The sequence below is a fragment of the Euphorbia lathyris genome, chromosome 10, assembly GCF_963576675.1.
Source record: "Euphorbia lathyris chromosome 10, ddEupLath1.1, whole genome shotgun sequence".
Classification (NCBI taxonomy): domain Eukaryota; kingdom Viridiplantae; phylum Streptophyta; class Magnoliopsida; order Malpighiales; family Euphorbiaceae; genus Euphorbia; species Euphorbia lathyris.
The window spans coordinates 59,122,505-59,136,617 of NC_088919.1; the positions used below are offsets into that span (position 1 = coordinate 59,122,505).

At 34.4% G+C, this 14,113-nt stretch overlaps 1 protein-coding gene across 4 annotated transcripts; it reads left to right on the forward strand.

The window, feature by feature from the left end:
* The first annotated feature begins 1,260 nt into the window (after positions 1-1,260).
* On the forward strand, positions 1,261-13,770 carry LOC136208316 (serine/threonine-protein kinase CTR1). 4 transcript variants are annotated; one of them, XR_010677083.1, is made up of 16 exons: positions 1,261-2,100; positions 3,632-3,933; positions 4,017-4,161; positions 4,373-4,476; positions 5,024-5,232; positions 7,331-7,750; positions 7,882-7,922; positions 9,850-9,918; positions 10,013-10,113; positions 10,221-10,305; positions 10,428-10,526; positions 11,089-11,157; positions 11,263-11,394; positions 12,089-12,183; positions 12,274-12,482; positions 13,425-13,770. XR_010677083.1 is itself a non-coding variant. In XM_065999142.1 (15 exons), the coding sequence occupies exons 1-15, from the start codon at positions 1,498-1,500 to the stop codon at positions 12,386-12,388; spliced, it is 2,589 nt and encodes an 862-aa protein (XP_065855214.1). In that variant the 5' UTR covers positions 1,261-1,497; the 3' UTR covers positions 12,389-12,484. The 4 variants fall into 4 exon arrangements, 1 of the variants encoding a protein (XP_065855214.1); XR_010677082.1 differs by lacking the exon at positions 13,425-13,770 and adding an exon at positions 13,136-13,376; XR_010677081.1 differs by lacking the exon at positions 13,425-13,770 and adding an exon at positions 13,139-13,376.
* Positions 13,771-14,113: the final 343 nt, after the last annotated feature.

Consider the following 14,113-nt stretch of genomic DNA (forward strand, 5'->3'; position numbering starts at 1 on the left):
TTTATTTTGATTATTATCGAAAAATATATTTCTTATGTATGTATATTTTTCTAAATAGATTATATAATAAGATTGTTGGATAAAATTTATTCTCTACAACAACATTAACTTTAGGGTTAATTATAAAAAAACTAGTGTGCTTATCCAGTTTTCTGAAAATATATATTTATAGTCAGCCATGTTCGCATGGATCTCAATGACCAAATGAATTTATTCATTCACCTTTAAAGCCTTAAAATGATTTGAATCTGCACCTTAAGATTTTAATAAACTTATATCTAACGGTGAATGACAAAATATAAGTATTTATAGTTTTTTTCGGTACAAAATAAGGACAAGTTTTATATTATTACATAATAAAAAAATTCCATCTAACACCAATATAAATACTTACATTATAAGTGATATTTTCGTTCAAAAGATTTGTTCTTTCTTCAAAATGATAAAAATTAATTAAAGATACCATAAACATCTAAATCACAAATTAAGGGATACATATTTTCATATAAATCAAATAAGAGCGTATTTAACAAAATCATCAGAAAATAAAATGCAATTTCTACTTTAATTTCGATTCAAACACAACTCAATTCCGAAGAATGTAAACGGGACAAAGATTCCCCGTCCCCGTTGAATCGCTCCGACGGAGATAGAGAATCCCCGATTATAATATCCACGAGTCGAGGATGGGGATTGGACCTTGCAAGGGGACACAAATATGTATCTTTGTCCCGTGGTGATTTCCATACCCGTCCTCAATATACCCCACATGGATCTCCGCAGATTCGCCAACATTTATATTTTATCTTTTTATGTTTTTTTTTATTCTTTTCAGAGTTATTAGGTTATGTCAAATTTTTTCGTTGCTCACCTCAAATTTAATTTAATTATTATTATACTATGCTAAATGTTAAGAAAAACACGAGAATGAAAATCCCGTGGTTAAAAACAGAAATAGAATTATACTCGTTTAAGTTTTAGAGATAAGGACATGAAATTCTCGATAGATCAGAGAGCGCGAATGGCGCATTTACAATCCGTATGGATTCCATTCCTTTCCAACTATCTTTTTTAAAACAAACTAAAAATGTAATAATGCTCAAGATGTCAAAAGAGGAAACTATATGATATACCTTTCAAAGGAAAAAAAAGGAAACTATATGATATTATGTATATATACATTTAACTTTTCCTTTATTTATTTTTATGCTTATTTTTCATTTAAATATTAATTCCCGGAATATTAGAAATGGCACCATCGAATGAAAACCGCACGCTCCGCACCGATCTCCTTCTCTCTCCGACAATGGAATTCTAGAGAGAGACTAAAAAGAAAAGGAGAAAAGCTCAATCTTAGTCTAGAGAGAGAGAGGGAAAAAGAAAAATAAATTATAACTCAGAATCCAAGTTCAGCTCACCTCTACCAGACTCCAAAATATGGCGTTATTTAGGGTTTTCACACTTTAATAATCTGACAAACTCTTCGTAAAGATCTCCATGGAAATGCCCGGTCGAAGATCCAATTACACACTTCTTAGTCAATACCCCGATGAGCAGATGCCGGCGGCAACACCACCTCCTCAGTACTACGACTCTTCTATATCAAGTGATTCCAAGAGTACCAAACTAAAGCAGGAGAGAGGTTTTGATTGGGACTCCAGTGGTGATCACAGAGTAAATCATCAAGCCAATAGTAATAGGATTGGTAATTCTAATTTGTACTCATCGATCGGATTGCAAAGGCAATCAAGCGGGAGCAGTTTCGGTGAGAGTTCCATGTCAGGGGATTATTATGCCCCGACTCTGTCAACAGGTGGGGGAAATGAAATTGAAACGTATGGATACACGCATGAGGATGGGAATTTTATGAGAGTGAGAGCCGTGGATGCCGCTGCTACGGGGGCAGGGACTGGATCATCTGGGAAGAGCTGGGCGCAGCAGACGGAGGAGAGTTATCAGTTGCAATTGGCGTTGGCGTTGAGGTTGTCATCAGATGCGACTTGTGCCGATGATCCGAATTTTTTGGATCCGATGCCAGATGAATCTGCTTTACGGTCGACCAGTTCCAACTCACCAGAGGCCCTCTCTCATCGCTTTTGGGTAGGATCTTTTATTTTGATTATTTATCGGGTGCGATGTCTCTTGTTTTATGGTTCCTCTTTGTTGGGTATGCAAATTTGTCTGTGCATGATAACATCTGTGATTCAATTACAAATTTAGTCGGAGAAAGATTTTGAGAACAATAGAAATATTGATATTTTTGAATAGGTTTGCTCGGGAAGCTATGCTGGTTGATGATTCAAGCTGAATGTTTAATGAGGCTGAGGAAATGTTGGTAGAACTGCCATCATATATTTTCCAAGGAAAGGGTAGTTAGTTTACTGAATGGTTAAGCATCTTTGATATTGAGAATCTAATCTGAATGATGCATCTTTCAGTTATTCTGATGGTTCCATAAACAGGAATTTGAACGAAACCCAACCACAATCCGAAAAACCTCTTCTACTCCTTATGCATGGCTTAAGAGGCTCTGGAAAGATCTAGGGCTGTTACATAATTGCATTCCTTCTTGAATATGACCGAGCCTTTTGTAGCATCTTACCTAGTTGGTTGTGGGCTGGCCGCATGAGGTGGTTGTGCAAAACCATATTGTTGAGTAGGAGTTGTCATGCATGTTTGAGTTATTATTGTGATGTTGTGTAATCAATGTTTGATTGGGACTATTCTTCAGAAACTCGAGCATTGCGATTATTTGCTCTCTAGAATATGGAGGAAATGATGCGACTTTGTAAGCATAAAAATCCATTAGCATCATTTTTGTTGTTAATGGTACGCGTTAGATCAGTTATATCCACACATCTCTTATCATATGCTTGACACCGGTAACCTGCTCAAATGATTTGTTTGATGAATCAGGGTCATTGCCTATTCATTCTCCACTTGTTACTTGCAAAATTAAGGGGAAGATGAGTTTAACTAACAGGTCTTAAGTTAGTTGGTGGAGTGAGAGATAACTGTTGAAGAATTTGATCAATTTTATTTAGCAGTTAATTGCAAGATGATAGGTCATCTCTATTCTGATTCACTAAGAGAGTCTTGCAACATGATCTGGACGTCCTAATCTGGTAGACCACTCCATCATCCGGTTCACCAGTGGGAACTTTAATTTCCCTAGAAACTAATTGATATAAATACAAATATGGATAAAAACTTCTAATATCGACATAAATCAGGCTATAATCATGGAATATTGGGATCATTATGATCTCTGACAAATATCATGTGACATTGACTGTGATGTATAAGTCTTGTTTGAGTTTATGTTACTATTAATATTCAATTGTTATTCATGACTTTCTTGCTTCCGTTCTATTTCTGCAAAGTTGATCTGCTTTTCTGGGACATATTTTATTTTTGTATTAATGCCTTGTGTGTATGTTTGAACCTCAGTTATGTTATTTTAATATGCTATCTTTATTTAAAAACTTAATAAGATAGATGTGATAAATATCTTTTACTTCCTTATTTTTGTGGTTGCATATGCAACTTATTAAATTTGTCTATTACCTGTACAAGATGAATGTATGCTTATCATACTGCTATGCATCTTATTTATTTTCTTGTGCATCAGGTGAATGGTTGCTTATCATACTTTGACATAATTCCTGATGGATTTTACCAAATTCGTGGAATGGATCCGTATGTGTGGACTGTTTGCTCTGATTTACAAGAGTCAGGTCGTATTCCATCAATTGAATCATTAAAGTCTGTCGACCCTTGTGGTGATTCTTCAATCGAAGTAGTTTTAATTGACCGACGCAGTGACCCGAGCTTAAAGGAACTCCAAAATAGGGTCCATAGCATTTCTCGCAGCTGCATAACAACAAAAGAGGTTGTTGATCAGTTGGCCAAGCTTGTCTGCAGCCGCATGGGGTGAGTTATCCCACTATTTAAGCAAAATTCAGGAGTTAGTTTTTATGTGATACCTTTTAAGCAAGTTCTGTTTCTTTCCATAGGGGTTCAGCCACCATGGCAGAAGATGATTTCATTCCAATGTGGAAGGAGTGCAGCGATGATTTAAAAGATTGCTTAGGATCTATTGTTGTTCCTGTAGGGAGCCTATCTGTTGGTCTATGCAGACATCGGGCTTTACTGTTTAAGGTAATGTCTAATGCTATTATAATTTTTTTTATCATCTAGTGAATTTTCCTTGCCACATTTAAGCGAGTTGCAATATTTTACTCTTGTCAGTGTTATGACAACATCTATATCATGTTCTTTCTTTCTTTTTTTCTTTATTTTCTCTCTCTAGTTGATAACATTTTCGCGGAAGAGGAATGGATTGATGCTCACATGTATGTAACTTGTACAGGTGCTTGCAGACACAATTGATTTGCCATGTCGAATTGCAAGAGGCTGTAAATATTGTAAAAGAGATGATGCTTCTTCATGTCTTGTTCGTTTTGGGCTTGACAGGTATTCTTATTGGTCTCTTGAACTGTGGAAGGACACGACTGTTTTTCCTGACATATATTTAATTCTTTTAGGTGTCAAACCTGGGATGTATACTTTTAGCATAGTGTCAATTATTGACATCCTCTTGCTTTTCAATATTATTTTTCTTGTTTATTGGGATGGTAAACCCTGGTCTTCAGCTATAACTTATGAAACATTGCTTCTCAATATGTCAAGCTATCTTGAGAGTTAATAAATAATTACTTGTTGAATCATAGCATCTTTCAGTTATGAATCATTTTGTTGAAATTGTCATTTGATCTGGAGATATTCAATCCAAGCATGTCCACTAGGTAGAGACACTACCATAAGAAACTTGATGTTTGTTTTACACCTTGTGGAGGCTGATCAAATTTAATAGACTAGTAGATACTGGCCTCCAGGGGTATGGGTTCTTTACTTGTTATGATAGATTCTGAAAATATGCATGCCCGATTGCATGTTCGATTCTTTCAAGGAGCCATGTAAAAGCAATAGCTAATAAATTATACTGATTTTCTCCATTCAGGGAATATCTAGTTGACTTGGTAGGGAAGCCAGGTTGTTTATGTGAACCTGATTCCTTGCTCAACGGTCCTGCTTCCATATCAATTTCTTCACCATTGCGATTTCCCCGAACCAAATCAGCTGAACCCAGCATTGATTTCAGGTCCTTGGCCAAACAGTACTTCTCAGATTGTCAATCCCTCAATCTTGTGTTTGATGATGCTGCAGCAGGTAATGAATAATAATGAAAAAAGAGTTTCAAATCCTTTATTGAGTTGAGTTTTCTCTAGATTCTTTCATGATACCTTCTTTTATGAGCTGCTTCACTATAGTATCTAGTCATATATATATATATATATATATATATTTGCAGAAGTTTGAATTGCTTGTAAGAACTGATTGGTTGTTTCAGTGTTATTTGTGTCTGGTAATTGGTTAATGTTAATGAGATAATATATGTATATCTTATTCTCCCCCTTGAGGATTTGTCAGTTGTTCTTTGCTTTTTAAGGTATATCAGCATTGTTTTTTACCCCAGAAAATTGAATTTTTGTATGAAATTAATAACCATATACAAAGGAACACATCAAGCTAGTGTAGCATATTTTGATCCATATACTTCTGAATCAGCATGTAAATATGTTAGTTGATGCCTCTGTAGGATTGTGTTTAACTGACCATTGAGCACTATTAGCTTTTCTGCTTGCATTTTTTCAATTGATTCATAGTCAGATACTGGTACTCTGTTGTTTTGCATAAGTGTTCTTTGACATTACAGTAAATGAAACTGTGAATGTTATCTGATTCTTGATCATGTGTCTGTTAAGTTTATAAATATATTCTTTTTATCTCTTGGCTGCTGAGCCCCAATTGATTTTTGACATTTTTTTCTATAATGTTTTAACAAGAGTAAGTTTTAGGAGACTGGTTATGGTCTATAACCAATTTACAAATGGGTAGGGGAAAAGTTGGTGTCGGATTCAACTATCTAATAATCTAAGTCAATTATTGCATTATCCAGTTAGAAGTACGCTTTATTAGAGTTTGGTTTAGTTTATGTTTTATTATTCTTGTGTTTCGCATAACAAAATCTTGCCTATGCAGGATTTTGTTTTCCCTTGCGCTTCCTTAATATGGAACAAGCATTTATCAATAAAAGGCAGTCAATATTTTATCGATAGTTTTCAAAGTTCTCTCTAACGTCCTCTACTCTAGTCTATCACAGCAGGTAGATACAGAGGAAGAAAGCTAACAAAGATTTACTTCTATCTTTTAAGGTATAGGGTCCTATAACTTGTTTCAAGCTAGGGAAGATTGGCTATGTTCCTCAGCTATGAATGAAGTTATAGGACCATGTACCTTAAAATGTGTAAGTAAATCTTCCTTAGCTCTCCTCTTCTATCCATATCTACCCTATGGTGATAGACTAAGGAGCTTGTTTGAGAGAACACTGGATCTCATAAAATCATCAATAAAATATCACCTGCTTTTTATTGATTTATAATCCTTCCTTGAGGGACAAGGAAAAACAAAACCCTGCTTAGCTAGTATTCTGTTATGTGATAAGCAGGAATAATAAAATATAGAATTCTATCTAAAGCGAAGTCTAACTAAATGATGCGATAATAAGTTAGATAGCTCTGATTTTCTTCTTCTTCTGCCCATGTGTAAATAAGTTATAGACTATAACTTGTTTCCTAACAGTAAGCAATGGAAAACATTGTACTAAAGTTTTTAAACATCTCTTTCAACTAGTATTTACAGATGTAAAAGTTCATCTCTTTTGTATACATGGTAGCTACTGTTTCTTAGGGTTTGCTTGGATGGAGGTTAGAGAAGGTTTAATAATGGAAGGGGAGCTAAGAGGAAGGGAGGTGGAGTAAAATACTTAATCTCTGAAATCCCACCAAATCGGTGGGACTAAAAATGGAGGTTTTTGGAGGTTCTTTTAACCTCTGAAATCCTTCCCCTCCTAATAACTTTCCTTCGCAAGCATGGTTAGGTTAGTAACCTTCCATTATTTAACCTTCAAAAAGCTCCATTCAAGCACACCGTAAGTTTTGTTTAAAGTTTAAACTTGTAATAGATAAAAACTGACATTGCTACTGTTCTCAGAGGAATGAAATTATTACAACTCCGACTTATTGTTTGGGTTGTCAAGTTGATCAGGAAAACTCTGAGCTGAGCAATGCAGTTCAGTTGTGGAATTCTTTGCTTCATTTAGTTCATATTTTGTTATTAACTGGATTGTATCGATGTGGTTTATTAGATCTATATTCTGATCTAAAATCTGGTTTAATTTTCCTTTTGTGCTGTGACTGTTGTCCAGGTACTGTTCTAGATGAGGCAGCTTCTGAATTCTCCATGAAGACAGATGGAGATAGGAGTAACCTTGTGCAAATCTCAAGTAACAGCAATGATATTTCTCAGTTGCCTCTGCCAGTGAAAGCTGTTCGTCCCCAAGATAGAAATAATCAAGTTTATAAATCATATAATCCTTCACAAAATATCAAACATTCAACAAACACGGTGAAAGATGTAATCCCTTTAAATCATCTCCCACCCATTGGACACATAGATGCTCAACCACTTCTATCAATGGCTGATCAGAAAATGGATTCTAAAATTTCAAGATTTTCTGAAGGTAGTCAACTGCTTTCTGGAAATTCAAGTAAAGAGCTTTCCTTTGATGTGGAAGATTTGGTTATTCCCTGGGGTGATCTTGTTCTGAAAGAGAGAATTGGAGCAGGTATTTATACCCCTCTTAGTGTGAGAACATGATAATCCATTTTAGGATCATTGTAACTATCGTTCTAGTATTTCCGCATAATCTTGAAGGGTCCTATGTTATTTACTGAAAGTTGAATTGCTCATTTTCAGGTTCTTTTGGAACTGTTATTCGTGCTGATTGGCATGGCTCAGTAAGCAATTTATATGATATTTAAGCAATGTTCTCGTGTGCTTTCTGGTTCTGAACATTTTATTCATTGTGTGATTATATTATTCGTATGATGAAAATGTGGAAATGGGATAGCTTTTGTGAAATTTATTTTACTTGAACATTCCATTGCTTCTTAAAGAGTATCAAATTGAAACTTCTTGAGGAGAACCCATGGAGCAATGCAGAATATGAAGTGAATTTGGGTTTTCATGAACTTCTTGTTGAAATGAATATTCCATTTTGTTTGCATGATTGGAAGTCTGTAGCATACCAACTAATAGATTTTGGCTAGAAAGTCTAAATTACCAAGGGTAGATCTAACTTGGAGTCCTTCATTTTGTCATTTGAATCTCTGAAACATTTCTTAACTTTGTTTTATATCTTAAAATTTCTTTTACTTCAATACTTGAACTGAGCTGAGAAGGATTTTGATTATTTATTTACTTTCTAAGAAATATTCTTCAAATAACATAGTAGTATTATTGCAGCTTAATTTAATACTTTAAGAGATTCACTTATTCTTGCTGGCAGTTAGAGTGGTCAATTGTCATGCTTCATTTTTTATTTGTTGATTGGCAGTTTTTATTTGATAGTTTTTTAGGTATTGCTTAAGTTCTCAATCTACATATGCAATTGAAGTTTTGTTTATTGAATTTCTGCATGAGATTGAATAATTAAATTATACTTTCAAACGCAAACATAATGTTTTTAGTAGCATTTTGGGGAAAAAAAAATTAGGAGAAAAGAAAAATCAAATGTTTGCTTTTAATTATCTACTAGTGGAAATGACTATAAGAGTTTAAGATACAAGTTTTGAAATATAAGGATTTAAGATACAAAATGAATTTTAAGGCATTTGAGTGATAGATAAGTTTAGGGATTATGCGTCAGATTACCCAAGAAGTTCTACTGTTATCCTGCATTTTAGCTTGTTTTCTTTAATTATGCTATGGTGAAGTCCCAATTATTTTTCCGTAGACCCACAACATAACAACTAGCCATTTAAACTTATCCATTCTGTTCTATTGAGTATTACATTTCAATTGTATTTTGTGGAGCTCAACTGCTACTGATGTTTGAATTGAAATTCGGATATTGATGCAGGGTCTTCCCTTCTGAATGAGATAGATTCTTATTATCTTTCCATATTATTAAGGGCTTCTTCACTAGTTGAGGGGTAGTATAAAACTCTATTGGTTGATAAATTGTTTTAGTTAAGAAAGTTTTTATGACAAAAATAATAATATTGGGCGCAACCTATGTTGCACGGAAACTCTTCTTCATTAGCGTTTCCTCGTTTTGTATAGGTTTCTGTTTCAATTTCTTTTCCGTTTCCATTTACTTTTTCCTAGCTATAATTTTTAGAAATAGTGTTTCCCGGTGTCCATTTCTGTTACCGTTTCCCTTTCAGTTTCCGTTTCTGTGCAACATAGGGCACAATATATCACCGTTGAAACACGATGACTCTAGAGAGAAAGCCATAATGGAGAATAGTGTATTTTTCCTTAGAATATAATTTACATCACAGATTCTAATTGTTTGAGCTCAAACCAGATTGATATGTGCATGTAGGATATCATGCTAGTGCGTTCATTGCAACTGCGTAGATATACATTTTGCCATGCTATTGCATTTTTCTTAAGAATACAATTTAACCTTTATTTTTTTTTTGTTGCATCACCTACTGTTTGAGTTGTAAGTAGAAAGATAAAAACATGCCTTTATATATCTATGTGAATTCAGAATTTGATGTATGGTCCTGATTTACTTCAGATAAGCTGTTCTGATATTCTTTTATGTGTTTAGTCACCAGCAATATAACTGCAGAATTTAGAATATCTGTTCTGTGCTTAATGGGTGATATGTGTTATTTTATAATACTAGTTAACTAATTGTGCAAATTGCAGGATGTTGCTGTGAAAATTCTCATGGAGCAAGATTTTCATGCTGAACGCTTCAAGGAATTTGTGAGGGAGGTATGCGTAGCTTGTGTGAACTGTCCTAAAGCTCGAGAAAAAATTGTTCTTGGTTTTAAATAATTTGCGTTTTCTCTTTACCTTTGTTTTTTAGGTTGCAATAATGAAGCGCCTAAGACATCCAAATATAGTTCTTTTTATGGGTGCAGTTGTTCAGCCCCCGAACTTATCCATAGTGACAGAATATTTGTCAAGGTTCTCCATTCCTGCCTTTGAAATGTCAAACTCTTCCATTTTGTTTCTCATTCTTATGTGCATATATGTCACTTTAAAGAAATTAACCTTTTGAGTTTTCACTTCAGAGGTAGCTTGTACAGGCTCTTGCATAAGTCTGGTGCAAGAGAGGTATTGGATGAAAGGCGTCGGTTGAGCATGGCTTATGATGTGGTATGCATTTAAGAATTTGGTGTTTTCCTGCTTATGGAAAATGTTTTTTTTTTCCCGGTTATATCATTCCTTATGAGAAAAATCACTAACTGTGTTAAATTCAATACTATTTTTCTTGGCAGGCAAAGGGTATGAATTATCTCCACAGACGGAATCCTCCCATTGTTCATAGAGATTTGAAATCTCCAAATCTTTTGGTAGACAAAAAATATACAGTGAAGGTAGAACCAGCAACTCTTTATAGGTTACTATTATATAGTTCATTGACAAATTAATTAGGATATATAAGTTACTACCATTTCCTATTGGTTTCCTAAATTCTATGTGAATATGAACCTCAAGCATTTTTTCGTGGCAAAGAATAGTCTATCTGTTCTGTTGATAACATATTCTTTTCATAATAGGAAGTGCTACCTGTTAGATAATCATGGATTAAAATTATTTATATTATTTTGAAGACATTTTTAATTCATAATTGTAATATATATTAACCTAGGGAGCCTGTAAATTAATCTATTATATCTGTAGCTTTTAATTATATCCACCTTTGGACACACACAGTCAAGCATCAGTTATCATATATATTGTACATTCTCCTGTTTCAAAGTAGATTGTAGTAGTTAAGTTATCCTGTAACAGTTGCATTGGAGAAACCATATATTTTTTCAATTTTCTGAAAATTGCCTACTCTTTTGGCTCGTAAACTCTCTCTCCTCCTTTGTTTTATTTCACAATATGTAGTGTACCAGTTCATGCCCTTACTCACATATGTGCTTCATTCAGGTTTGCGATTTTGGGCTTTCTCGTCTAAAAGCTAATACATTCCTTTCATCCAAATCGGCAGCAGGAACCGTAAGTGCTGTTAAAATTAACAACTACTGGTCTGGGGCTTTATTTTAGAGTAACCGAGTTGTTAATAATGATATGAGCTTGACAATGTTCCTTCCAATTTACCAGCCTGAGTGGATGGCGCCAGAAGTTCTCCGTGATGAACCATCAAATGAGAAGTCAGATGTATACAGTTTTGGTGTAATATTATGGGAGCTTGCTACCCTACAGCAACCCTGGGGCAACTTAAATCCTGCACAGGTTTGTTATCTATAGTTGCATTGGTGTATTTGTATTGAGTACCAATGGGACTGATTTTGCATCTGTTGACTGCTCAACTCTTGTAAAAGGGTTGGTGCAAGTTCAATCCCTCCATTTTCATTTTCTTTTTCAGAAATAGAAGTTCCCATTAGTAACAAATGATCATCTGTCAAGCAGGGTAAATCTTATTAAAAGGCCTATTATGATTATTCATGCACACTGATAATTGCAAAAGAAAGTTGCATGAGTAGTCCTATCCTCATTGTGAGTGTATGTTGAGATCATAAAAGCTTCTACCAGTTGAAGTTGGTATAATTGAATACAAACTGTTAGATCCAGCTATTATCTATCATATAATAACTGGTAATGCTTCGGAAGTGTTCCTTGGTTTTATTGGAGTTTCATGTCATCATATATGGCTCTAATTTCTTCTATTTTGGTCACTGTATTTTCTTTATGGCTGAAACAGCTATTTCAATATGTTTAAGCGTGTCTGTTTTTGGTAATTGCTTAAGTTGATTCATTTGGTTATATAGTGAGAACCAGAAAAAAAAAACCCGACATAGTCCTGTAGTGAGATTATTGGGTACTTGTTAATATATGTGTTTGCATTGTCATGCAATGCTGCAAAATGCCTGCTCATTGTTTGTATTGTTGTTTATCAATTGCACTTGGCCAATATATTTTCACACAGGTTGTAGCAGCCGTTGGATTTAAGTGCAAGAGACTTGAAATTCCGCGGGATTTAAATCCTCAGGTTGCTGCCATAATTGAAGCTTGCTGGGCCAAGTAAGTCTAAAATCTTAAGTTCATATTAATAACTTTGCTGATTGCATCCACCATGATACATATTTGTTAACATGAGCCGGTTTGTTTCAGTGAACCTTGGAAGCGTCCTTCCTTTGCCTCAATCATGGAATCTTTGAGACCGTTGATTAAACTCCCCACAGCTCCAACTGGACATGCAGATATTCCTTTACTTGAACAATGTTAAAGCATCAGTGGAAATCTTCTTTTGTACACATAATATGGCATTCTTTTGACATTTAACAAATGGCAGGGACAACCAGTATTCAGATAGATCTGAGGTATGCTTTTTTTCCCCCGTGAATTGCAAGTATCTTTTAATTCCTAGTAGAACTTGTTATATCGGTTAAGATGCCTCAAAAGATTTAGGAAAAAATGCCATTTTGAGGCCCCTGATCTTTTCAGGTATTTTTTTTATTATTAAGCTCCTCATCTTTCAATTTGACACATTGAGCCTTTAATCAATTACGATTACATACATGAAGCTCCTAGTCAGCTTTGAACATAAAACTTGGTTACTTAACATAGTGTTATTTATTTCATTTGCATTCGGAATTTGCTTTTTTAACTGTTCGAAAGCTATTTTTTTATAATCTTATTTCGAACTGTAAAAGTAATAATTTCAAATGCAAATGAAATTAGAATGCTCTTTTAACCAAATTGGATGTTTATAGCTAACCAATTTGGCAAACATGGGCATAATGTGTAATTGATCGAGGGTTCAGTGTGTCAAAATTAACAAAAATCTATAAGTTTAGGAGCTTCAAGATGCTTTATTTTTCTTTTCCAAAGATTTATTAAACAACACCAATAGCAGCTCATGTAGCACTAATATCAGTCTAATTATGTTCTTTTTTTGGTTCAACTTCTCTACATTGATATATGTATATATATGCCCTTGCAATTCTGACACGGCTCTTATATTTGGTTATAGCAGAACCTCCTTGTACATGTCCATTTCCTTGCTGATTGAGAATTCTAATTCTTGGGTTTGGTTGCCCTTTCTGCCAACAAATATTGTTTGCTGTCAATGGAGAAGTTGTATAAAGTTGTCTTGTCTCACACAATTTTGTATGTAATTTATAACTGGAATTAGCTTAATGAGAATCAGCTCCATAGAATTGCAACATATCAACCTTAAAGAGAGAGGCATGAAATTGCTTATATCTTTACCATTCTCTGTGCTCTGCCTTAAGGATTTTATGATCAAATCTGTTTTGCAGGTGAAAAAATGTTTCGTGGCCACTCGACACATCAATCAATTTGAATCTCATTGTCACCAATTTGTGACTTGAGATATTAAAATGATTTGATGCAAATTTGTGCATTGTTCGTCGAAAGTGTTACCCCTCCTTGATAATGGAAACCAATCCTCTCTACAAATCGTGATTTTGATACATAATTATTCAATGGAAAACAAATTTACAAGTATTAATTTAGTTTACTTTAGATTAAAGTAGTAACTTATAAAGAAAATAAATGGAGGACCTATTGATTTTAAGCTCTAAATTTGCTCCTAAAAGTATAGATGTCTCTAATTTAAGAAATGGTAAAGTTTTGTTTTTAATATTTCCGAAGTGAAGGGATGGGGAGCAACTTTGGTCCAATTAATAGAATTCATAAAATAGGCTTGTAAGGGTGGCTTCTTTCTACCCTTTCTGAGTTTGTAAGTTGCTGATTGTACTCATTAGACAAGGAGTCTGTTCGTTTTTTTTCTGTCGCAAAATGGCGTTTGGGTCTAGATGGAGCAAAAAATATTTTAAGCGGCTTTTGGTGTGGATAAGGGCAAAAAGATTTATATGTACGTGTGGGTTCTAGGCGAGATGGGTTTGAGAGTGTTCATGGAGGGTATGGTTTTGGAGATAAGAATGAAGCAGGAAATGATATTTTGGAATTCGCATCAGCCTATGAC